At 46.0% G+C, this 25,031-nt stretch overlaps 1 protein-coding gene across 3 annotated transcripts in view; it reads left to right on the top strand.

Annotated features, from left to right (window-relative positions):
• Positions 1-24,710, top strand: part of HDAC4 (histone deacetylase 4) — a 176,608-nt gene extending 151,898 nt beyond the window's left edge. For all 3 annotated transcript variants that reach the window (XM_044302919.1, XM_044302920.1, XM_044302921.1), the window contains 10 exons: positions 669-776; positions 1,344-1,399; positions 1,488-1,575; positions 1,657-1,776; positions 3,492-3,589; positions 4,166-4,284; positions 12,942-13,075; positions 15,355-15,439; positions 18,210-18,348; positions 20,130-24,710. In XM_044302919.1, the coding sequence (XP_044158854.1) occupies positions 669-776; positions 1,344-1,399; positions 1,488-1,575; positions 1,657-1,776; positions 3,492-3,589; positions 4,166-4,284; positions 12,942-13,075; positions 15,355-15,439; positions 18,210-18,348; positions 20,130-20,169 (987 nt within the window). In that variant the 3' untranslated portion in view covers positions 20,170-24,710. The remainder of the gene's footprint in view (positions 1-668; positions 777-1,343; positions 1,400-1,487; positions 1,576-1,656; positions 1,777-3,491; positions 3,590-4,165; positions 4,285-12,941; positions 13,076-15,354; positions 15,440-18,209; positions 18,349-20,129) is intronic.
• The last annotated feature ends 321 nt before the right edge of the window (positions 24,711-25,031 follow it).

Below are 25,031 nucleotides of genomic sequence, written 5' to 3' on the forward strand. Positions count from 1 at the left end.
CATATCAGATCCTCAGATCAGACCCCAATAAATATCAGGACATCACATCAGACCCCCATATCAGGACATCATATAAGACCCCCATATTAGCCCTCCATGTCAGAACCCCATCAGACCTCCGATCAGCCCTTAATGTCATACCCCCATCAGACCTTAAATAAGCCCTTTATTTCTGACTCCCATCAGACCTCAGATCAGAATAAAATAAAAAAACTCCTTACCTCTCCTGCACCGCGTCTCCTCTTCATCCCCGGCAGAGGTCACGCTCCCCTTTCTTCTCTGGCCCGCGCTGCCCTGTCACCTGACAGCTTTTAGTGTCAGGTCATAGTGCGCGCACTACGTCCTGACGCTGTACGGGGTCAGGACAGGGCAGTGCCGGCCCCAGCAAAGAAGACCAGGCAGGGTGAGTATTGGAAGCGCTTGCAGCAATTCTTCCCTGCTTCCGTTACCTAATGCATACTAGTGAGCGCTTCCATTATGGAAGCACTCACTAGTATTCGCTTTATAAGACGCACAGCCCCCCCCCCACACACACACACACACACACACACACACACACACCGACTTTTAGGGGGGAAAGTGCGTCTTATAAAGCGAAAAATATGGTAGGTTTTTTCAGAACTTTTCTGTTTTACGGGATAGATGTCCTAATGCCTCAATGTGTTTAGGTGGACAGTGATACCATTTGGAATGAGGTCCACTCCTCTGGGGCCGCTCGACTCGCAGTGGGATGCGTTGTGGAACTTGCTTCCAAGGTGGTAGCTGGAGAGTTGAAGGTGAGAACCTGTTGTGTGTTGTGATTTTGAGCTAAAGGGGGTTATTTTATAAAAAAAAAAAATCTATATAACGTCAAAAGAACAGAAAATGGAATGAAACCCCCCACTGGTGAAAATATTATAAAATAAGAATAACACATTATTTACCTCTTCAGCATCCCACCGATACAGCACATTGGCTTCAGCAGTCACTGTCAGTCTTGATTTACAAGATGCAAGAACTAATCACTGCAGCCAGTCAGTGATGTTAACGGGCACTTGCCACACACTACTGGGCATGATGCCAGTAGGTATAGCATGTGACCGAAAAGGCCAGCGATTGGCTGCAGTGGTCACAATCTGGTGCTGAGGGATGCTAATGAAAGACTGGTGACGGAATGCCAGAACATCTATTCTGTTTCAGCAGAGGATTTTTTTTATTTTTGTGTGTTTTTTATTTTCCAGAAACCAGAATGCCACTATAAACATCATAAAGTTATGAAAAAACATAGTTTACTGCCCTCCATCTCATTATACTCACACCTATGTCTGTGAATAACAGATTTTGTCCTCTCTCCTTTGTCGCAGAATGGCTTTGCTGTGGTTCGACCTCCTGGTCACCATGCAGAAGAGAGCACGCCAATGTAAGTTCTGTCCTGAGAATCTCATCTGGAAGGTTACGGGGGTAATCTGGATTGCCTTGTTTTCTCAACAGTATCACTTACATTGTAGGGGTTTTTGCTACTTCAATTCTGTGGCAATAACAGCGAAGCTTCTCCAGCAAAGGTTCAATGTTGGGAAAACTTTGATTGTGGATTGGGTGAGCAGCTACTAAATCTATACTGTCAGAGTAACGTTATCGGAACAAACTGGTGTTAGAACATTGACTTGTATGTTTTAGGATGTACATCATGGTAATGGTACCCAGCAGGCTTTCTACGCAGACCCTAGTGTCCTTTACATATCACTTCATCGCTACGATGACGGAAACTTCTTCCCCGGCAGTGGGGCACCTGATGAGGTATTTAGACATCTATGATATCAATGTTTATTAGGAGATATTCACTGTGAAAGGAATATGACTGTTGCACTTGGCAGACAGCCAGTTGCCTCCATAGGCATTAGATACGTTCAGATTTAGGGCTCATGCACACGACCGTATGTATTTTGCGGTCTGCAAAACAGATCCTCCAAAAATACGGATGACATCCGTGTGACGTCAGTGTTGCAGAGGCATTGTAACAGTGCCTGTCCTTGTCCACAAAACGGACAACAGGACATGTTCTATCTATAAATGGACATACGGACACAGAATGCATACGGAGTGATTTCCATTTTGTTCAAGCCCCATTGTAATGAATGGTATCGCATGGACCTGTAAAAAAAAAAAAAAAAAGTGTGTGTATGCATTTGTGTGCATGAGCCCTTCTGCATGAGCAGTTCTAATACTTTCTTCCATTAAAGGTGCACTAAACAGAGAATATGCTGAAACTGTTACCTTTCTTCGTCCCATCCTTTCCCTTGGTCCTGATTTGTCTCATATTACAATTAAAATGAGAAATATGTGAAGACATTTTCACTGTGTCCCATGAGCTAAGCCATGCCTCCTCCTCCTCCTCCTCACTGTCTGGTGCGTGGCTGTAAGACAACTGGCTGCAGCAGGAGCCTCCCTCCTATGCCCTGTCTGCAGCAGGTGCCTCCCTCCTATGCCCTGTCTGCAGCAGGTGCCTCCCTCCTATGCCCTGTCTGCAGCAGGTGCCTCCCTCCTATGCCCTGTCTGCAGCAGGTGCCTCCCTCCTATGCCCTGTCTGCAGCAGGTGCCTCCCTCCTATGCCCTGTCTGCAGCAGGTGCCCTCCCTCCTATGCCCTGTCTGCAGCAGGTGCCTCCCTCCTATGCCCTGTCTGCAGCAGGTGCCTCCCTCCTATGCCCTGTCTGCAGCAGGTGCCTCCCTCCTATGCCCTGTCTGCAGCAGGTGCCTCCCTCCTATGCCCTGTCTGCAGCAGGTGCCTCCCTCCTATGCCCTGTCTGCAGCAGGTGCCTCCCTCCTATGCCCTGTCTGCAGCAGGTGCCTCCCTCCTATGCCCTGTCTGCAGCAGGTGCCTCCCTCCTATGCCCTGTCTGCAGCAGGAGCCTCCCTCCTATGCCCTGTCTGCAGCAGGAGCCTCCCTCCTATGCCCTGTCTGCAGCAGGACAACAACACTGTTAAGCCTTTCCACCTCAGCTAGTCACCAACAGAAGATGGAAGAGATCGCCCGAAAATTAGCCTCTGTGTTCTCTGCAGATTCTCAGAATCCTGCAGAAAATGCTGCACACTGACAAACAGTGAGGTCCTGTTTTGCTTCTAGGATTCATTTCTAGGTTTAGTGTTCCTTTAGTAGTTTGTGGACCACAAAAAATATGGTAGTGTGAATGCTCCCTACTATAGCCGTAGCTGTGTACCATTTGATGACATTTACCTGTTTTTGGATTTTAATTTGAAATGAATAAAGTTTATGGAAAATAATGTAGCAGCTCTTGATTTCATATTTCTTGCCTCCGTACACATTAATCATGTCCTATTTGCTTGGAGTTGCTGATGATCTAATGTGTGTGGAGGCTGACAGATCCCCCCCCACTCAGCCACCACAGAACAGCTGCCTCCACATTGTGTACTTGACCAACTCGCTTCAGTATTTAGTATGAACTGATATTTTTTATGATTTATTAACCGTATTTACTTGTTCCTTTGTGTACAGGTCGGCACTGGGGCTGGTGTGGGGTTCAATGTGAACATGGCTTTTACCGGCGGCTTAAATCCACCCATGGGTGATGCAGAGTACTTGGCCGCTTTCAGGTAGGATAAAGTTGTTAGAGTTGATTTTAAATGCTCCCCCATGTTAATTAGTGATACAAAAATGCTAATTAATATGTAGCCTGTGACTCCATGTGGACTTCATAGTTATCGGCTATATGACCAGTTCTATTAGGTCACCCTCTTTTGGACCACTGTGACAATGGTAGACCCACGTTTGAGTGTCACTGGATGCTAACACCGGCTGGCATGTAGTGACACAGTGGATAGCTACAAAAAGAAGTGCTTGATACGTTCAGCACATTGTGCAGGCACCTTTATGTCAACATGTGCTTTATTTTTTTTAGATCTATGGTATTTTTGGGTATTCATTGTAGCAAAGTGTTATTTTCATCTGCATACAGTTTGTATGTTCTCCCCGTGTTTTCGTGGGGTTACTCCGGTTTCCTCCCTCGCTCCAAAGACATCCTGATAGGGAACTTAGATGGTGAGCTCCTTTGGGGATAGCTTGATGCTGATGTCTGTAAAGTTCTAAGGAATATAGTAGCGTTATATAAGTGTGTAAAATATATAAATGGGCGTCTTGAAAACATTTTTTTTTTTTTTTTTTTCCCTTAGGACTGTGGTGCTGCCGATCGCTAAGGAGTTTGCCCCAGAAGTTGTTCTGGTGTCTGCAGGTTTCGATGCTGTAGAAGGGCATCCAGCTCCTCTGGGAGGGTACATGGTTTCTGCCAAATGTAAGTTGTTGAGGACATGATGTCTTAACTTAAAGAGAGTGCCAACATCAATTATTATTTTAACATAATTCAGCATGAAAATATAGTGACTTTTGTAATTTACTTTCTGTTACAAAAATGCTCCACCTCTTCATTATAATGGTGCCCCCCCCCCCCCCCCCCCCCCGGTATATAATTTGTATAATGTGCACGTCCACCCACAGAGTTGGTCGAACATGCTCAGTTCTATCCTTCAACTGCCACCAGCCATATCTATCTGTGACTGTTACACAGAGACCTGCACCAGAAAGGACTCTTCCCCTGAGCTACATACCAGCCTGAAGACAATGTCGCAGCGCAATGAAAGGGAGGGGAGCTCTGCCTCTATTTTTTATTTTGTTTATATGAATAATGGGATAACCCCTTGAATATGTTCTTGTTAAGGCAATGTCACATTTGCTTTGTGGCTTATGCTTAAAACATGACTGACACCAGCTCCACTCGATGATCCCCACTGACTTATAATGGGGTTTGACAGATTCTGCTGAGGTGTCCTTTTTTTGGCCAGAAAAAACGCGCTGCATGCAGAGTAGTGTTGATCGAGCACCATAGTACTTGGGGGCTCGGGCAGAGTATAATAGAACTCAATGGGAGAACCCGAGCATTAAAACAAGGCACCCCCAAGGAGAGGGTGCCTGGTTAATAGGAAAAGGTCAGAAATTGATTTCAACACCAGCCAAAATGGTTCGGGAACAGCATGGGGAGGATGTCTGGATGCATCTTGGGCAACATCGTTCCCAGCAGCGACCTGGAAGTCCGAGTAGTACGCCACTTTTACAGACTGACAATAATACGCATAAATCCAAAGATAAAATCGATTTTGGATAAAAAAAATTGTTAGGAAAGATTCTTTTACTGTATATTTACCTCTATATAAAGTGCAAGTGCTGCCAAAAATTACAAGGGAGAGGCACTCCGATACAACCTGTATATCACATAAAGGAGGGCCTCATTCACATTGTGGTACAATTGTTCAGGTAGTGGGACTCCTACACTCATAAAGCCTATGCACTAAGGGAAAGGGCTGCCAAAAATGACAAGGAACCGGCACTCCAATACACCCCTTATTACACATAAAGGAAGGCATCATACGCAGCCTTGAAAAATTATGATTGATGGCCTGCTGGTGACCCTCAAAAACAGTTGGAGCAAGGGCCTGCTGATCTGACCATCTAAAACATTAGGGGCGAGGGCCTGCTGCCGCTTTGGTGACTCTAGATAACCTGGGCCCCATGACGGCGACGATCCATTCGTATGTCTGGCCTATCAACTTTCGATGTTATTGTCAGCGCAAACCATGGTGACTATGGGTAACGGAGAATCAGCGTTCGATTCCAAAGGGGGAGCCTGAGAAACAGCTATGGCTACCACATCCAAGCAAGGCAGCATCTGCGCAAATTGCCTATTAGGTATAATTAGGTGCAGGCTTGCAGGTGAGCTGACCCTGTAAAATATTTTAGGTGAAGGCCTGCTGGTGAGCTGACCCTGTAAAAGATTGTAGGTGAGGGCCTGCTGGTGAGCTGACCCTGTAAAAGATTGTAGGTGAGGGCCTGCTGGTGAGCTGACCCTGTAAAACATATGCGAGGGCCTGCTTTTGAGCTGACCCTTTAATAAATTATATGTGATGAGGGCCTGCAGCTGAGCTGACCCTGTAAAATATTATATGCGAAGGGCATATGTGCGAGGGCATTACATGCTACGAATAAGCATGTGTTGATATGATGGAAGAGGAGAAGCAGGATGCGAAAAGGAAGATTCAACCATATGCCCTTGTTTGTGATGGTAGGGGTGCATGGGAATACAGTGTAGGGCTGAAACGATTATTCGAATAACTCGATTAAATAGAGTCAAAAAATTCATCGATGCAGTTTCCCTGCATCGAGGAATCGTTCAGATCACGGAGCGGGAGTGAAATTAAGCGTCTCACTCACCGCTTCCGTGTCCTCCGGAGCCAGAGAGGCAGGACTGAGCGGCCGGCACAGCGGAGGAAGGAGGAGGAGGGAGTCTCTCCCTCCCCACTGTGCGTGGCTGCCGCTGAAGACCAAGTAGGAGGAGGAGGGGAGGGACGCGGAGGAGGGGAGGGACGTGGCCACTGCGCCCCATGAATGTGCCGGCCATATCCCACAGGGTCCCCCTCCTCCCCCCATCCTTGGTGGCAGTGTCAGTTCCGATCGGAGCCCCAGCAGTGTAATGCTGGGCTCCGATCGGTTACCATGGCAGCCAGGACGCTGCTTAAGTCCTGGCTGCCATGGTATGTTAGGAGCAGAGAGCAGCGCAGATACCACGTGCGCTGTGGCCGGCGGTCGCTCCTTCTGTCTGTGCGGCGGATTGCTAATGCTTACAGCATTAGCAATGCGCCGCACAGACCTATGACTTAAGCAGCGTCCTGGCTCCCATGGTAACCGATCGGAGCCCCAGCATTACACTGCTGGGGCTCCGATCGGAACTGACACTGCCACCAATGATGGGGGGGAGGAGGGGGACCCTGTGGCCACTGCCACCAATGATTAATACTGGGGAGGGAGGGAGGGGGGGGGGGGTTGTGTTACCAGAGGGGGCATATCAGAGGCTGGGGGAGGCAGATCAGAGGCTGGGGGGAGGGAGGGGAGGCAGATCAGAAGCTGGGGGGGAGGCAGATCAGAGGCTGGGGGGGGGAGGCAGATCAGAGGCTGGGGGGGGAGGCAGATCAGAGGCTGGGGTGGGAGGCAGATCAGAGGCTGGGGGGGGAGGCAGATCAGAGGCTGGGGGGGGAGGCAGATCAGAGGCTGGGGGGGGAGGCAGATCAGAGGCTGGGGGGGGAGGCAGATCAGAGGCCGGGGGGGGGGAGGCAGATCAGAGGCTGGGGGGGGAGGCAGATCAGAGGCTGGGGGGGGGAGGCAGATCAGAGGCTGGGGGGGGGGAGGCAGATCAGAGGCTGGGGGGGAGGCAGATCAGAGGCTGGGGGGGAGCCAGATCAGAGGCTGGGGGGGGGGGCAGATCAGAGGCGGGGGCAAGCAGATCAGAGGCTGGGGGGAGGCAGATGGAGAGAGAGTGGTTAATGGAGGCTGCAAGCACCACCTTGGCATGTATAAAGTTATTGGTTTAGAGAGGGGTTAATGAAGGCACCTCCAAGGTACTTTCATTAACCTCTTCAGACCAATAACTTTATACATGCCTAATGCCAAGGTGCTTCCATTAACCCCTCCAAACCCAATGGGCATGTATAAAGTTATTGGTTTGGAGGGGTTAATGGAAGCACCTTGGCATTAGGCATGTATAAAGTTATTAACCCCTTCAAACCAATAACTTTATACATACCTAATTGCGTACGTTATTTTAAGTAGCTTTTTCTTATTGGATTACTCGATGAATCGAGAAATATAATCGATAGAATACTCGATTACAAAAATATTTGTTTACTGCAGCCCTAATACAGTGTATTCAGTACTTTATAAACAACACATTTAAAGTCCCTTTATGTTCAGCCGCTTTCCTCTGGTGGAGTAGAGAAGTCAGGGGCAATCCAGGCCTTGTTTATTTTTATAAAAGTCAACCTGACAGTATTTTTAGTTGGCAGGTTGATGCGCTTATCTGTTATAATGCCACCAGCAGCACTAAATACCGCTCTGACAAAACGCTGGCGGCAGGGCAGGCCAGCACCTCCAAGGCGTAGAGCGCCAGTTCGTGCCACGTGTCCAGCTTGGACACCCAGTAGTTGTAAGGCACTGAGGACGCTGACACGGTGTGCTATGTACTCCTTCACTGTCTTCCAAAACTTTTCCCTCCTTGTGACACTAGGTGAGGTGCTGGCGGGATGTAATGAAACTGTCCGAGGCTTCGGAGAGTGTTGCCCTGCCTCTGTTGGAACTGCTGTGTGTTCCACTTGTCTCTCCTCCTGGTTGGCCAAGGAACTATGCACTCTGCCACCAGCGTTGTCAGATGGAAATTTTTGGAGCAATTTTTCAACAAGGATCTTCTGGTATTGCACCGTTTTTGCTCGTCCTCTCCACCAGAGGAATGAGAGATTAGAAGTTCTCTTTGTAGCGGGGGTCGAAAAGGATGAACAACCAGTAATCTGTGTTGTCGCGGGAAAGGCAGCCTAACATGAAGTCAGCCATGTGTGCCAGAGTACTAACAGGCAAGACTTCACTGTCGTCACCAGGAGGATCTCTCTCAATCTCCTCATCCTCTTCCTCCTCTTCTGCCCACCCACGCTGAACAGATGGAATTAAACTTCCATGGGTACTACCCTCTGTAGCGGAGGCAACCGTCTCCTGCTCCTCCTCCTCCTCTTCATCGTCCAATTTGCGCTAAGAAGACGAACTGAGGGTGGTCTGGCTATCACCCTGTGTAATGTCTTCCCCCATTTCCACGTCTTCCACATGCAAAGCGTCGGTCTTAATTGTGAGCAGAGAGAATTTCAGTAGAGACAGAAGTGGGATGGTTACGCTGATAATAGCGTTATCGCTGCTCACCATCTGTGTTGATTCCTCAAAGTTTCTTAAAACCTCACACAGAGGTCAGACATCCATGCCCACTCCTCGCTTGTGAATAGCGGAAGCTGACTGGAAAGGCAACGACCATGTTGCAGCTGGTATTTCACTACGCCCTCTACTGCTCCCAAAGCCTGGCCACCATGTGGAACGTGGAGTTCCAGCGCATGCTCACGTCGCACAACAGCTGGTGAGCTGGCGATTTCATTCGCTGCTGCAGCTTTGACAGACCGGCTAAAGCTGTCGATGACTTGCGGAAATGTGCTCACAAGCGGAGCACCTTCACCAGTAGCTCAGGCAAATTGGGGTAGGTTTTGAGAAACTGCTGAACCACAAGGTTGAATATGTGGACAAGGCATGGGATGTGTCTTAGCTTGCCGAGCTTCAAAGCCGCCACCAAGTTACGGCCATTATCAGACACAACCATGCCTGGTTGTAGGTTTAGTGGCGAGAGCCGCAGCACAGGCTGGTCTCTTATCCCCTGCCACAGCTCTGCGGCGGTGTGCGGTTTGTCCCCTAAGCATATCAGGTTTAGCACGGACTGTTGCCGCTTCCCCACTGCAGTGCTACACTGCTTCCAGCTACCGACTGATGATTGACTGGTGCTGCATGCGGATAAATCGGAGATGGAAGTGGAGGAGGAGGCGGAGAAGTGGGGTTGGGAGCCACTAACGTAGGTGCTGGCGAAAACCCTGTTCGACGTAGGGCCCACAATCCTTGGTGTCAGTACAACTCGCTCCCGGCCTCCACAACATTCACCGAATGCACTTGTCCATGTGTCTGTGGTTAAGTGGACCTTCCCAGTAACTGCGTTGGTCAGGGAACTTGTGATGTTATGGGACACATGTTGGTGTAAGGCGGCCACGGCACACATTGAAAAATAGTGGCAGATGGGGACTGCGTAACGCCAGACGACCGCCGACATCGGGCTGCGGAAAGTTTTAGTGTCCACTAGCCTAAATGGCAACATTTCCAGGGCCAGTAATTTGGAAAGCTGCGCATTTAGTGTTATGGCCTGTGGGTGGGTGGCTGGATATTTTCGCTTGCGTTCAAAGACCTGGGGTAAGGATATTTGGACGCTGCGCTGGGACACTGACGTGGATGTGGTCGCTGATGGTGCTTGCGAAGGTCCAGGTGCAGGGCGGGAGGCATCCGGGCCTGTACCTTTGACAGGGGATTGGCCAGCACGTAACATAGGGGAAGAGGAGGCAGTGGTGTGACCCGCAGACACAGATTGTGGACTCAGGCGTTTGTCCCACTTATTACGATGCTTGGATGCCATGTGGCGGATCATGCTGGTGGTGGTGAGGTTGCTAGTGTTCACGCCCCGGCTCATTTTCGTATGGCACAGGTTGCAAACTACTATTCTTTTGTCGTCCGCACTTTCCTCAAAAAAGCGCCATACTGCGGAACATCTACCGCTTGGCAAGGGAGATTTCCGCAAGGGGGTGCTCCGTGGAACAGTTGCGGGCCTGTTTGGTGTGGCCCGCCTTTTCCCTTTTGCCACCCCATTGCATCTTCCAGCCTGTTGTGGTGCTGCAGATCCCTCCCCCTCTGTACTGCTGTCCTCACTAGGCTTTCCACCTTCCCAGGTTGGGTCAGTGACCTCATCGATTACCAAGTCCTCTTCCACTTCCTCACTCTGATAATCTTCCTTATTTTGTTGACCTAACCACAACCTCAGTAATTGACAACTGTGTCTCATGCTCTTCATCAACCTCTTGAGACAGTAATTGCGGTTGACTCATTGGCAACTATGTTTCATCATCATCTACCTCATTAAACACTAATTGCCAATCCCCACCATCATGTTCTTGTGACTGTAGATGCTCAAGAGGTTGGGAATCGGGGCACAAGATCTCATGTCCCTCTTCAAGCGTGCTTGGCGAGAGGGCCAAATCAAGTAATGAAAAGAGCTCCTCGGAATATCCGAGTGTGGGATCACTTGTTTGGCCAGACTACATGGTGGGAGGAAGGAGGATCAGGGTGAGGATTGTGTTGACCAGACTCCTGGCTACTGAGACTGGACTTGGTGGAAGACTTAACCGACTGGAAGCATTATCTGCTGCAATCCAACCGACCACCTGGTCGCACTGGTCTGACATTGAGGCTTGGTTCACACCTGAGCGTATTCGGTATGCGCATTTTACAGGCGTTTTTGAGGCGTATTTTGGGGCGTTTGTGTGATTGACAACAGAGGCATCCAATGAAAAACTGCCTTGAGGTGTCCAATGAAAAGAGACTTCCTGCGGAGCTATTTCCTGTGTGTTTTTTTTTTTTTTCAAATTGTGAGAACGATATGCGATGCGATATTTTAAGGGAATTGTGCTAGAGGTCTATTTGCTTGGATTTTCCCATATGAGCCGCTGACGTGGCTGGGTATGACATAGTTATGGGGGATCTGTGGATGACGCTGTTATGTGGGGGATCTGTGGAGGACGCTGTTATGTGGGGGATCTGTGGAGGACGCTGTTATGTGGGGGATCTGTGGAGGACGCTGTTATGTGGGGGATCTGTGGAGGACGCTGTTATGTGGGGGATCTGTGGAGGACGCTGTTATGTGGGGGATCTGTGGAGGACGCTGTTATGTGGGGGATCTGTGGAGGACGCTGTTATGTGGGGGATCTGTGGAGGACGCTGTTATGTGGGGGATCTGTGGAGGACGCTGTTATGTGGGGGATCTGTGGAGGACGCTGTTATGTGTGTTATGTGGAGGACGCTGTTATGTGTGTTATGTGGAGGGACTCTGTGGATGACGCTGTTATGTGGGGGATCTGTGGAGGACGCTGTTATGTGGGGGATCTGTGGAGGACGCTGTTATGTGGGGGATCTGTGGAGGACGCTGTTATGTGGGGGTTCGGTGGAGGACGCTGTTATGTGGGGGATTCTGTGGAGGACGCTGTTATGTGGGGGTTCTGTGGAGGACGCTGTTATGTGGGGTTCTGTGGAGGACGCTGTTATGTGGGGGTTCTGTGGAGGACGCTGTTATGTGGGGGTTCTGTGGAGGACGCTGTTATGTGGGGGTTCTGTGGAGGACGCTGTTATGTGGGGGATCTGTGGAGGACGCTATTATTTGGGGGATCTGTGGAGGACGCTGTTATGTGGGGGATCATTGGTTCTTGCTTGTTAAGCGTTTTACAGCGCGTAGGAACGCGCTGTAAAACGCTCAGGTGTGAACCCAGCCTAAGAGTGGTGTCCTGCGCCGCCCTGCAAACTTGGACATGAAGCTAGATATCGTGAATGATTGTTTTTCTTGTGCTCTGGCAGCAGGCACAGTTTCTCCGCACCCAGGGCCACGGCCTCTGCGTGCACCATCAGCATCACGGCCACTTCCCCGTCCCTTACTGCTCACCTTCTTCATTTTAAATGTGATATATGCTTGAAAGTATGTCACACGTACAGTAGCGTAGGATTTGGAAGTGTATGCGCAAAAAATTTTACAAAGGTATTTGTGATTAGGAAACGTTATACAGGACAGGTACCACAGGTATTGTCACAGTTCGCAGTGTCTAGGGAAAAACTGCACTGGATGTCACTGATATTTTAGGGATGTGCACACTTTACACAGGACATGTGGCGCTGATAATTTAACTGTCCGCAGTGGCCTATTACACGGTATTTAGCGCATATTTATTGCTGCTGTCGCACACAATAGTCCTTAAAAGGACTTTTGGGTCTCCGAAAAGTTTTTTGTATAAAAAAATCTTCCTATTACACTCCCTACACTGTCTGTCCCTTCCTATGCACAGCTCTCCCGAACACGGTGCAGGTTGCGCTACAAACATATATTGCTGCTGTCACACACAATAGTCCTTACAAGGACTTTTGGGTCTATGAAAAGTTTTTGTACAAAACAAAATATTAAATTGCACTCCCTACACTCTGTCCCTTCCTATGCTCAGCCCTCCCTGACTAACAATGAGCCGAACATGCGTCATCGGATGCTATATAGCACCCGTTGATGCTTTCCGGCCAGCTAATCACTGTAATGCCAGTAGTCAACATGGCTACTGGCATTACAGTGAGGGCAGTACATAACTGCATGGTGCTCGAGCACATGCGGTAGTCGGCCCAGTACCGCCATGTGCCGAGCATGCTCGATCATCACTAGTGCAGAGCATTAATGACTTAACCTTTCTCCCCAAGGTTTTGGATACCTGACAAAACAGCTTATGGGGTTGGCTGGAGATCGTGTTATCCTCGCCCTGGAGGGGGGCCATGATCTGACAGCGATCTGTGATGCTTCTGAAGCCTGTGTGTCTGCTTTGCTTGGCAATGAGGTAAGATGAAGAATGAAATGCTTTAACTATACATAATGGTCAATGCCCAAGTCATATTCAGATACATAAATATTTTTCGGCTGGCTCCAGTGTATTTTTAGGCATCTTGTCTTGGACTGCTGCTATGAAAGGCAATGTGTCGCCTATATTTTTTCTGCCATAGACACTATGGTCATGAGGAGACCTCACTGACTTCTATGGGAGAGTTTTCTAGGCACGCTCTGTGACCTGTGCAGAGGTCAGGAGGGAGGAGATAAGCTGTGATATCACCTATTGTGATTGGTGGATCCTGTGTTACCTATATATAGGGGATATCTCTCATCATTATTCTGCCTATGCTAATGATGAAAAGTGATCTGTACAGACCAAGGGGGTAATTTACTAACCAGAAATGCGCCTATATGAGGTGTATTTCTGGCGAAGAATGTGGCGTAAAAGTTCTTTGCGCTGCAATCTGCGACTCTTCCCTGTCCGCTCACGCCACTTCTAAAAACGTGGGCGGGGAAGATGGCCCGTCTCATTTACCATTTTCTACGCCTGGTCTTAAATGACATCCCAAGTTTTTCCTGTTATTAGGCCTAGTAGCCCAGTGCAAAAACTGCAGGATTTAACATTTTTTTTATTTATTTTTTTCAAATATAGATAGTGACATTAGATTTTTTTTAAATAACATCACTAAAGCACCAAGCATAGCGTGCCATAAAATCTGCAGCCCTGTGCCACATTGCGTGGATAGGACTTCACTACAAATTTACATCTGGCCCCATGTCACAGAGCCGGTGTGAATCCAACCTTGATTTTCTTAACGCGCACCTGACCTGAAACAGTTGCACTTTAAATCACTTCAGCAATACAATGCCAATAAAGAGTCAGACCAGCTAGTGACTTGGCGGTACGGCTGAATCCGCTTACAGTCCGCCTGCACTCTTCAGTGCACACACTGCACTGGTTATGTGATCATGTAGAAAGACATTTAGGAATGCCAAGGAGAATCACAAACTAGCATTCTGATGCTGTAGGCAGTTATATTATACAAATAATGCAGCGCCACCTGCTGGTGGAGAACTGATAATGCAGCCCCACCTACTGGGAGAGAATTGAAATACTATAAAATACTATAAAAATGTGTTTGAACTGAAATGTTTTTTCATGTCATTAAGGTGTTATTTGGCTATCATTTTGACAAGTTTTAAATCTGGATAAGTTTTCTTTTAAGGTACTGAATAGCATTTTGCTTGTTTCACTGGCAATAAAGGCTCTTTTACTAGGTGTCCAAGCAGCCAATTTTTGGGTAATCGCAATCCCATTTTGAAAGGTTATTTCCATCTCAGACATTTATGGCATAACATGCAATAAATGTCTGGTAGATGTGGTTACTCAGGACTTTGTCCTGGATGCGGTTGGGATGACGGAAACAGCCAAGTGGCCTTTGCTGCGGTTTCTGTAACTCCTATACAAGTTAATGGGAGTTATGGAAATTACGCAGCACAGTCAGCCTGGCTGTTTATCCATATTCCTGACCACCTGTGATTGTTGTGTCCCCAATTGGGTTGGAGGGACCCCATTGTAGAAGCAGAGCCAAGTCCCAGTGTCCCAGTGGTGGGCCTCGCGTCTGTCAGACATTTATCCAGTGTGCCCATTCAATATGAAAAGGAATTTGAGACAAGCCCTTCTGACACAAGCTTGGCCTTTCCTCTCAGGGACTTGCTTGTGTAGAATTATAGCACTTTCCTGACGAAATGGTAATCCGTAAGCACCGACTTTACCTGGGACTTCATTCATCAGAATCGGCTTCCCTGAGAACACGCAAAGGAGTGTGAACGAAGGACCTGCCTTCTTCGTGCATAGGAGAGCTAATATTATCTGCTATGTTTGTCGATCCTCCGCCGCTGCTATCCCCGTGGTCCTCGCTGTGCTTCAATTCCTCCTGCTACTGTCTTGACTCAGCAGGAAGTGGCTGGGATTGCCTCTTAGCCAATCACTAGCTAAGACAGGTCATCACTGCAGTCAGTGATTGGCTGAGCAGCATTTACAGCCATTTCCTGCCGTGTCAAGACAGGCGGTGGAGCACAGCTGGGACCTTGGGAACATTGGGGAATCGGTGAGGCAAGTAGAACTATTTTATTTTTTTCTTACATAATGCGGGACCCCTCTCTTTGTGCTGGAATGCCCCTTTAAATGGGCTTTTCTGGTGAAAATGATGCAGCAATGATGGCTTAGGCCCCTGTTTCACTGAGGAGACATTAACGTGAAGCTTTCTTCTGCTTGTATATGAACAGTTGGAGCCGCTCCCCGAGGCTGTGTTACAGCAGAGACCAAACGGCAACGCCGTGAGCTCCATGGAGAAAGTCATTCAGATCCAGAGTAAGTATAGAACTGCATGAGGCAGATATGTTATTTATGATGTGTGGTCTGAAATGTCTGTAGAATTTCTTTAAAGGTGTAGTAATTATATTCAGTATCTGCCCCTCAATATACCAGAGAAATAAAGAGGAGTCAGGCAAATGAATGGAGGCTGCAGCGGACAGCTTCTGTCTGTCTCTTCCTTAAACCTTGTCAACCCTGACCAGTCATATACCGTAACATGGCGGCATTTTACATGGCATCTCACACACAACTACGATGTACTGACACAACTCTGCTTTCCACCGATGGGTCTCTCAGGTTTAGCTAATAACCCTAGTCATGTTTTAAGGTTCTTCTGACCTTTAGGCTGGGTTCACACGAGCGTGACGGATTAGGTCCAGATGCGTTTAGGGTGCGTTCAGTGAAACTCGCACTATTTTGAAAGAAAGTTCAGTCAGTTTTGTCTGCGATTGCGTTTAGTTGTTCAGTTTTTTCCGTGCGGGTGCAATGCGTTTTGATGCATTTTTCACGCGCGTGATAAAAAACTGGAGGTTTACAAACATCTCTTAGCAACCATCAGTGAAAAACGCATCGCACCCGCACTTGATTGCGGATGCAATGCGTTTTTCACGCAGCCCCATTCACTTCTATGGGGCCAGGGCTGCGTGAAAAACGCAGAATATAGAACATGCTGCGATTTTCACGCAACGCAGAACTGATGCGTGAAAAACAACGCTCATGTACACAGACCCATTGAAACGAATGGGTCAGGATTTAGTGCGGTTGCTATGCGTTCACGTCACGCATTGCACCCGTTCGGAAAACTCGCTCGTTTGAAAGGGACTTTAAGGTAGCCATCCTTCTGAAGGAGAGCTAATGTTACTTTTTAGTGGAGAACATTACTGTAAAGTCTCCCTACTGGTTGGATCTCCACAAGGAGCATCCAGACCTTACAAGAGAACATTGGGCTGTGGGAGCAGGTTAGGTGCTTCAACTCCAGGCTGCATTTCTGATAAGTTTATAAATCCATGAACATTAAACTGTCAATGGCAGCCTAATTTAAAGAGCTGTTTTGAGGAGAAATGTTTATCACCTATCCACAGAATTCAGGTAATACGTGTCTCTCTGCTTTGATACCCTCTGCTGGGACTTCCATCAATCACATAGATACAGAGACATAGAAGATAACGGGGGTCTTGTATTGAATAGAGCTTTAGTGGAGTGGCGGTGAAGTTTGGACGCTGGCACCCTATTCCAGGTCCATTGGACTGATGTAGATTACCAGTTACAGCACTCTGCTGTCTTCCCATGGACTTTAAAGAGAATCTCTCAACCACTTCCACTGTATTTGAACTATGGCAATGCACTGTAGTTCTGTCTACCCTAATTAAAACTGTACCTTTTTTAGGGTTATCCATATTTCCAAACGCCAAAAAATTTACTTTGTTTGGTATGCTAAGGAGCCTCAAAGTGCCTAGCAGGGAGTGATTAATGGTTCCAGGAGCCTCTTCTTCCTAGTGCCTCCTCTTGCACCTAAATTAACGCCTCCCTCCTATGCAATATCCTATCTTCTTTCAACTCCGCCTAGGACATCGGCATCTGCCGATCTGAGGGACACACCGACCAGGCAGGTGGAGTTGTATGAAGCCTGAACTTACTGGGACTATATCTGAAAATTAGGGCCAGTTCCTGCAAATTCGGGACTTTTTCCTTAAAACTATATATCAATCTGCACAGCTCCTCCTTCTCTATGACATGTCGCCCCTGCAGATTATACTGCTTTTTCATGGTGACAGGTTCCCTTTAAATAACCCATTATCATGGTCACTCTGTGACTGTATCGCACAACTACTCATGTATTGACCCCTAAAGCTAGGATCTGTATTAAAAGTTGAACACAGTAACAAATACATTGCAGTGCTGTACTTCTCGGTTACAACCTGTATTAGACACACTCACACTTTGCTCAGTACTCCCACTGATTGCCCACTGGCCCGAATAAGACAAAATGTGATTTATTTATTTATTTTTTGACAATTTTTTTTTTTTATTTTTTTTTTATTACTAGCGATACTGAATGTTTTTTTTTTTAAGTAACAAAAGACGCAAACTTTGGAGCACACCATGTTTTTTTGTTAATTTTTTTTACATTTTATGACTTTCGCTCATCACTATTGAAAAGTGGGTCTTGTTAGATATGAGAGTAGGTATATGTCAAATTTTAACAAATGTGACAAAATGTCAGTCTCGTACTAGTAGCGGGTGGCATAAAAAGTGGAGTAACATCGCTAGACAGAAGTGTTATTCTTAAAGATGCACCAAATTTATCAAACAGTGGGGAGATTTATCTGCCTGCACCATTTTTTGACAACCAAATATGTGCAACTTTTTAAAAGCTAGTTGTGCCAAAATTTGTTGCATATAGCAGTTCTGCGCCTCCCTTGCATCTTTCCTGAAAAGAGGGCATGGTGCGAGGGCCCGATACATTTATCTTTATTCGTGCACAAATTAATGGCAGCTCTGAGCTGACATAGATTTCGTTCTGGCACATGGACTTCTAGAAGATGTGTCTAATTTATGTCGAGTCCCATGCCTCGTCATAAATTATTTGCATCCTCCTACAGCACAGGAGATTTCAAAGACAAGCGTAAAAGGCTGGAATTTGGTAAAAATCCCCCAATATGTGATGTTTGATAAATTTGGCACAAATAATGGCAACGCCTTCCCCCCAAAGTCTTTATTGTATGGCACCCTATTTTACCTACAAATTTTGTTTTATTTTCTGAAGGTGAATACTGGCCTTGTCTGCATCAACTTTCCTCCTCCGTCTCATATTCACTTGTTGAGGCTCAGAAATGCGAGAGTGAAGAAGCGGACGCGGTGACGGCGATGGCGTCCCTGTCTGTGGGCGTCCATCCAGAGCGAAGGTGAGCATTGCAGAAAGTTTATGTATGTAGTAATGAAGCTGTCTTGCTGCATAGAACATTGATGACCTGTCCTCAGGAAGGGTCATCAATATCTGATTGGTGGGGGACTGCCTCCCGGCACCCCCATCTATCAGCTGTTGGAAGAGGTCACAGTGCTCTTTTTAGAGCTGAGGTCTCTTCCTAGATCAGTGATGTCTCATTCATCGGTCAAGTGAATGGACCTGAGCTGCAACACCAAGCACAGCCAGGATGCAGGCTCCATTCATTTGGGTACTGTTTCATGCACACGACCATATCTGTTTTGCAGTCTGCCAATCGCGGATACAGGCCGTGTGTTCCACAATTTCCCGTTATGTCCATCCTGCACTGTATTAAAAATGCTTATTCTAGTCTGCAGGACTGTTCTTTTTTGTGGAACAGCAGAATAGATATGGTTGCGGACAGCACACGGTATGCTGTCAACATTTTTTTTGCGGGTCCTTTGAAATGAATGGGTCTGCATCTTTCCCGCAAAAAAATGTAGATTGGATGTGGACCAAAAATACGGTAGTGTTCATGAGGCCTAAAGGACAGAGTTGGAGGAGACTTCAATTACTGCAGCCTTTTTCTTGATCTCTGCTGAGAGAGGCTGGGAAATGCAAGCTGTCTGTTTGCACAGAGAACTTGTTGGTAAATAAAGGCCTGTGATTACAGCAGCCTCTGCACTGGTTCATGCAGGTGCTCTCTGCAGTGCAAGAGGAGACTGGGGAGTGTCCAGAGTAATCTGAATTATTGTAGGAGGCTTGTAGAGAGAGGTACAGGACTGCAGCTCCAATTTATCGGTCATAGCTTTGTGTACATGAATTACAAGGAAGGGGAGCTTTGCAGCACAGATGAAAGGAACTTTGAAGGAAAGTTTTACATAAGTAATGTACATGAGGATCTAAGACAACTGTGGAGATACAGTTTAATCTTCTAACATGTTATTTAGACATGTCATTTTGGGTGGCCTTCATTTGCTGAAATGCCCATGGTTATAGCTGCTTTGATCTGGTGATTGGAGGGTATCTCATTTTACAGACCCCCTTAAATTAAACATTACTAATATATGTTCTTTAACAGTAAAATAATAAAAATGCCATACAAGGATGCAATGAAAGTCTAAGGCCACATTCACATCTCCATCAAGATGTTCCCGCTGACGGCCAGACCAAAAACCGCTGAATGCAACTGTTTTCATCCGCCTGAAACACAGCATTTATGCCGGAAAGTGGCCGGATCCCATTATAGTCAATACAGATCCGGTGGCGATCTGTTGAATCCAGCAATGCCGGATCCAGTGAACTCCGGCAGGCTGTTCTCTGCCAGAAGTGACCACCTCCACAGCTGTAGGAAGCAGGTTATAGTTTGGCAGCACTGTGTTATTTGGCACTAAGGGCTCATACACAACACCCGTAATATATGTTGTGGTCCACAAAACACGGATCCACAAAAAATACGGCTGATATCCGTGTGACATCTGTATTGCATCCATTTTTTTGCAGAACCATTATAACTATGCCTATCCTTGTCCGCAAAATTGACAAGAATAGGACACGTTCTATCTTTTTTTGCGGAGCGGATATACGGAAATGGAATGCACACTGAGTAATTTCCGTTTTTTTTGCGGACCCGTTGAATCGAATTGTTCCTCTTACGGGCCGCAAAAAAACCGGAACGGACATGGAAAAAAAGTGTTATCTTGAGTATTTGCCCGATTTTATTTACATCTTTTGCTGAGCATTTTTCTTCTTCCATTCTAGGACTGAGGATGAACCGATGGATGAAGAACCCCCACTGTAGCAAAGTGACTGGTGATTGTCCGTTGTGTAATTCCGTACATTTGTTGGGGGCTGCCCCCTCCAATTTCTCCGCCTGTGCTCTGTCTGCAGGAAGACGAGCAGCGACATGGATGTAAAGAACTCTGTGTACATCACATCCACAGAACCACAAATGGCAGCGCACTGTACAATGCACAGCCGCACTGTGCCGTTCCTGGATGCAAGAGGCACTGCTCTTTCAGGAGCCACTGGCAGCTCTTGCCAAAAATATTTTATTTTCTTCATGATTTTTTTTTTTTTTAACAAATACTAATTCAAAGAAAAACAAGGATAAAGTGACCTCTGCAGGTGTCCTCACAAACAGTTTTGGTGCTTTAACTTTCTGCAGCAGATTTAGAAGGATCCGGTGTGCGCTGAAAGGAGGGTGACCATGCTGCGCGGGCACTTGTATAAACCACTCGGTTTAGCCTGTTTTTCAAATGTTTTTTTTTCTTCATAATGGGGTATATGCAGTGGACTAAAGAGATCCTCTGGAGCCTGTTTATCACAATGGGGGACGTTTGACTCTGGAACAGAAGCGGGAGGAAGGATTGTGCCTTGTCCATGGATGGAACACACTTTTTTTTTTTTTCCATTTGAATGGTTTTATTCCTTTATTGTTTCTAAGGAGTTGAAGGACTTGCCTTAATATAACATCTGTAACCCACAGAAGATGTGGAGTAACGTTACACGAGCCCTTGTGTGCTCTCATTGATCCGATGCTATGACGTGGTAGTGATGGCTAACGGCAGTCGTCTTTGTATTCTTTTTTTTTTTTCATTTCTCAAGTTGCATGTCGTAAAAAACATACGATGACCGGACTGTGTCCTCACCTGTGAACTGGTCTCTGCAAACAGAAACTTTAATGGCAACTGACGATGTATTTTGTTTAGGTGCATTTCACCATGTGGAGATGGAGGATATGGCCTCTCACTGTGCAGGTAGCATGCACTGCCTGCGCCAATTCCTTTTTAAATGGCTTTTTTTTTTTTTTTTTTTATATCACGTTGGGGAAAACTCTTTGAGCAAGCTCATCGCAGCCATCAAGCAGTTCATTTCCAGTTCCCATTTCATTTTTAGTAGTAATTCAAAGCTTTATTCACGTTAATTTTTTTTAATGTGAGGAATGTTTCTCGTGGTATTTTTATTTTTTTTAGGTATTTTTTATTTTTTTTTAGTTTTTTTCGGGGGATAATTTAGATTCCAAATAACGCCCTCTGATCTTCCCACCGAGACTTCCTGTATGTATCTGCGATGTGGGGATGGTGTCGGGGGCGATGGAAGGACGACCATAAAGACTGATTAGGAGCGCTCCTCCGGTTGTACTTGGGTAACGGGGGGGGGGAACACCTTACCTCACTTGTTACCAGATCAGAGAGCTGTTACTGAGACTTTTATTTTCTTAAGGAGACCAACAATGTACTGTACGTGAGCCTTGCTCCTGGGATTGCATGTAGGGAGCAGGGTGCTCTCAGTCTTGGATATAACCTCAATATAGCACTTATTATCCATACTGAGAGTTGTGGCTGAATTTTCCAGCAGCATGTGACTCGCACCCATTGCCTAACAGATTCCTGGGATGAACCCCCTTACCGTAAGGGGAACAGCGCCGTGCTGCCTAGCAGCAGCAGTTTTCCTGTGTTCCTCGACAGCTGCTTCTTGGATTTGGCTGTGTTTTGAAGGGTTCTCCAGGGACTGTGCTGCAGGCTGCACCTTTACATATGTTGTTTCCTGTCCTGGTAACACATGACATGTTTCGGAGTGATAGCCAGGGGGCCTCCGAGTGCCCCTGCTCTGTGTGTCGGGACTTTCACATTGTGCCCTTACTGTGTGTATTTATTATTAATTTCATGGCCGTTCTGTAACTACACTACAGCCTGTGACTGCACAAAACAGCACCGCACTGCACCAAACAGTCTTTTTATTTTTATTTTTTTGGTCTCACTGTGTGTGGTACTTGCAGTCCCCTCCTCCGCTTCATATGCACCCATTTTTTTTGCCTTCTGAGCCCAAAACTACATGCAAAGTATTGTCATCAATGTCACCTAAGCTCATGAGGTTTTGACTGCTCTGCATTGAATTTCTTGCATTTAAGGTCCTGATGTATTACGCATGCTTATGGCATGTACGCCTAGACAGAGGGTACACTGGACTGTCTCTGAAAGGTGTATACAGGTGTCTGATTGTAGTCCATTCATGTGCCGGACAACACATTTCCACATTGTTTGTATTACACAAACATCCAAAATAGTCATATCCATTGCTAGAGACCGCATCATAACCAGGCTTTATGCTGGAATGTTTTTTATTATTATTATTATTCATAAATTCTATACCGAATACATCTTTCAGAGCTCGGATAGTTGATAACTTTACAGGGTATCTTTCAAGCTCCCAAGAAGTGTTTTCCGGTTTCGTAGTGGGCGTCATACAGTTGGCATGCAAAAAGTGGGTCCGTTTCTCTGGTGATGTCGGAGGTGCATCGGGGGCTACTTTCCTAGACATTACCCTTTTCTTTCACTTTGAATTTCATTCCTTGCTTTATTTCCTTTGTTATATTTTTTTATACCCTGCACACGCTACATTTCCACTCATTCCATGTTTTACACATGTATCATTTTGTGTGTGCAAGGGAGGGGCCACACTCCTATTTCTGGGCATTGACCTCCCTATAGATAAAAAATAAAATATATATAAAGATAATTATATATAGAAATATATATATATGAATCTATTTTTCTAGATTTTACTATATACTTTGAGGTTGCATGAATCAAGCACAGCTCAGCCCTATGTTGTGTAGTCGGTCACATTGCTGTGCGAGACGGAAAGGAAAGGGCAGAGAATATGGGGGAGTTGACTGTACCTCATATTGAGAAAGGCACTTGTTTTATTATTTTATGTGGCTCAATCTCAGAGTATTGTGTTAGGCTGAGTGTTTTTATTTTCTATATTTAAATAAAAAAAAAGGGTTTGTCCAGTAGTAGGGAAAAAAAGTTTTTTAAAAAAGTTTTTTTCCAGAAACTGCACCACCCCGCCGATACGCTCTAATACCAGACACAGCGTATAGACAGGAGTGGCTTTGTTTCTGTTAAAACAAAAAAATATCCAATTTTTCTTATGCTGAACAACCCCTTTAAGTAAACATTAACTGTCTGCAAATATATTTGAACATGGCATGAATTAAAAAAAAAACATATTCCTGCTCAATGTACGCAGGGATATGGAGATGAGTGGACATTTTACATAGAAAGAAGGTGGCGCTGGTGCAAGGAATTGCATTAGTATTGCAACTTTGTGCCTGTAATGGCATGAGCATATATGAGTTTCTAGACTAAAACACTATAAGGGGCAGGTAGTAGAGGCTACGGCCCTGTGGTAGACACTGTGCACCTTCTCTTAGCAGCCAGAGAGCATGTTCGATACTTAAGTCCCTTGCATCCGTTTGCACGCCTTCTCTGCCATATTGTTCTATCATGTGCTGTTTCCTATTTCTTAAGGTGGTCTGCTGTGCGTTCTCCAGTCGTAGTGACCATCGCTATGTTCATAGGGTGCTAGTGATTTGTGGAGTGCGCCCCTTTGGAGATGGTGCAGTTTTGGCAGTACAGATAATGTTACTCCAATGTTCTTTTATTGTCACCATGAGAATGACTAGTTCAGGTGGTGCCAGCAAGTCTCCCCATCCCCTTTTCCCTATTTGTGTTTTTTATTATTCCCAGCATCATCAGAAACACTTATGACCTGACATAATAGAAGACAATGAATAGGTTTGCCTGCCCGTCTCCTCCCCTGACATTTCATGGCTATGAGCTGCCACCTTTTGTCTGTCTGTGACTGTATGTTTACTTCGGAGGTGACCCTCTCATAACGGGCAGGAGCAATCGCTGCCTTTTTTATTTTTATTTTTTACATGGGGGTGTGACCATGCCCACCCCACGCTGCCAACGCACTGTGTTTAAAGGAAGGAAAATGAAACCCCTCTAGCAAAGAGTTGATTTGTGTGCTGCGTCCTGAATGGGGCCAGCTTTTCTCATACAGACTGGAAAAAGGGATTACATATGTGTCTGGGGTGTGACTTTCCATATTCTGAGGGTGACAAGCGTGTGTATATAATTATATATACATAATATAAATATATATAAAACTATAAACTTTAGAGAATCTGATGCATCATTTACCAGGTCTTTCATGCAGATCTGTCTTGACAGTTTTATAACTATGAATCCTTTGGGACACTTTGCATTCACCTGCATTTTCTTTGTCAGGTTTCAGCCCATTGTTACAGAAATCTGGGCGTTTTTCTGCCACTTTTCTGTTCCTCTGTAGAAGCTGAACACTGATTTTGTTTTTTCCTTTTTATTTTATATTGTTTGCTATTTTTTATCTACTTTTTCCACTGACTGTGTATTTTTTTTTTCTGTGACAAGGATGTTGGATTTGAACTTTCTTAGCAGTGCAGTATTTTCTACCACATGATGGCAGCGTGTTACTCTTGTGATGTAAATAAAAGAAATGTTACCTATTCCCTGTCTCCGACTTGTCTGTCCATAACGATCCTAGGCCTGGGTCACTTCACCGTTCATCTGATCTATCAGAAGAACAGAATTTTTTTTTTTTTTTAAATGGATCCTTTAAGCATCCGTTGGGCTCACTTTGCTTCCGTTTTTGTCAGTTCTGTCAAAGTTTAGTTATTTTTGACGAGGGGAAAATGTCCTGTATGGCGTCAAAAATAACGGATCTCAGACGGAACTGACAAAAATCACAACGGATAAAAATAATGGATCCATTTCTTTTTTCTGTTCTTCTGTTGGATCAAAAGAACAAAAAAAAAGGTGATGAGAACCA

Source organism: Bufo gargarizans, chromosome 8, assembly GCF_014858855.1.
Source record: "Bufo gargarizans isolate SCDJY-AF-19 chromosome 8, ASM1485885v1, whole genome shotgun sequence".
Taxonomy (NCBI): Eukaryota; Metazoa; Chordata; class Amphibia; order Anura; family Bufonidae; genus Bufo; species Bufo gargarizans.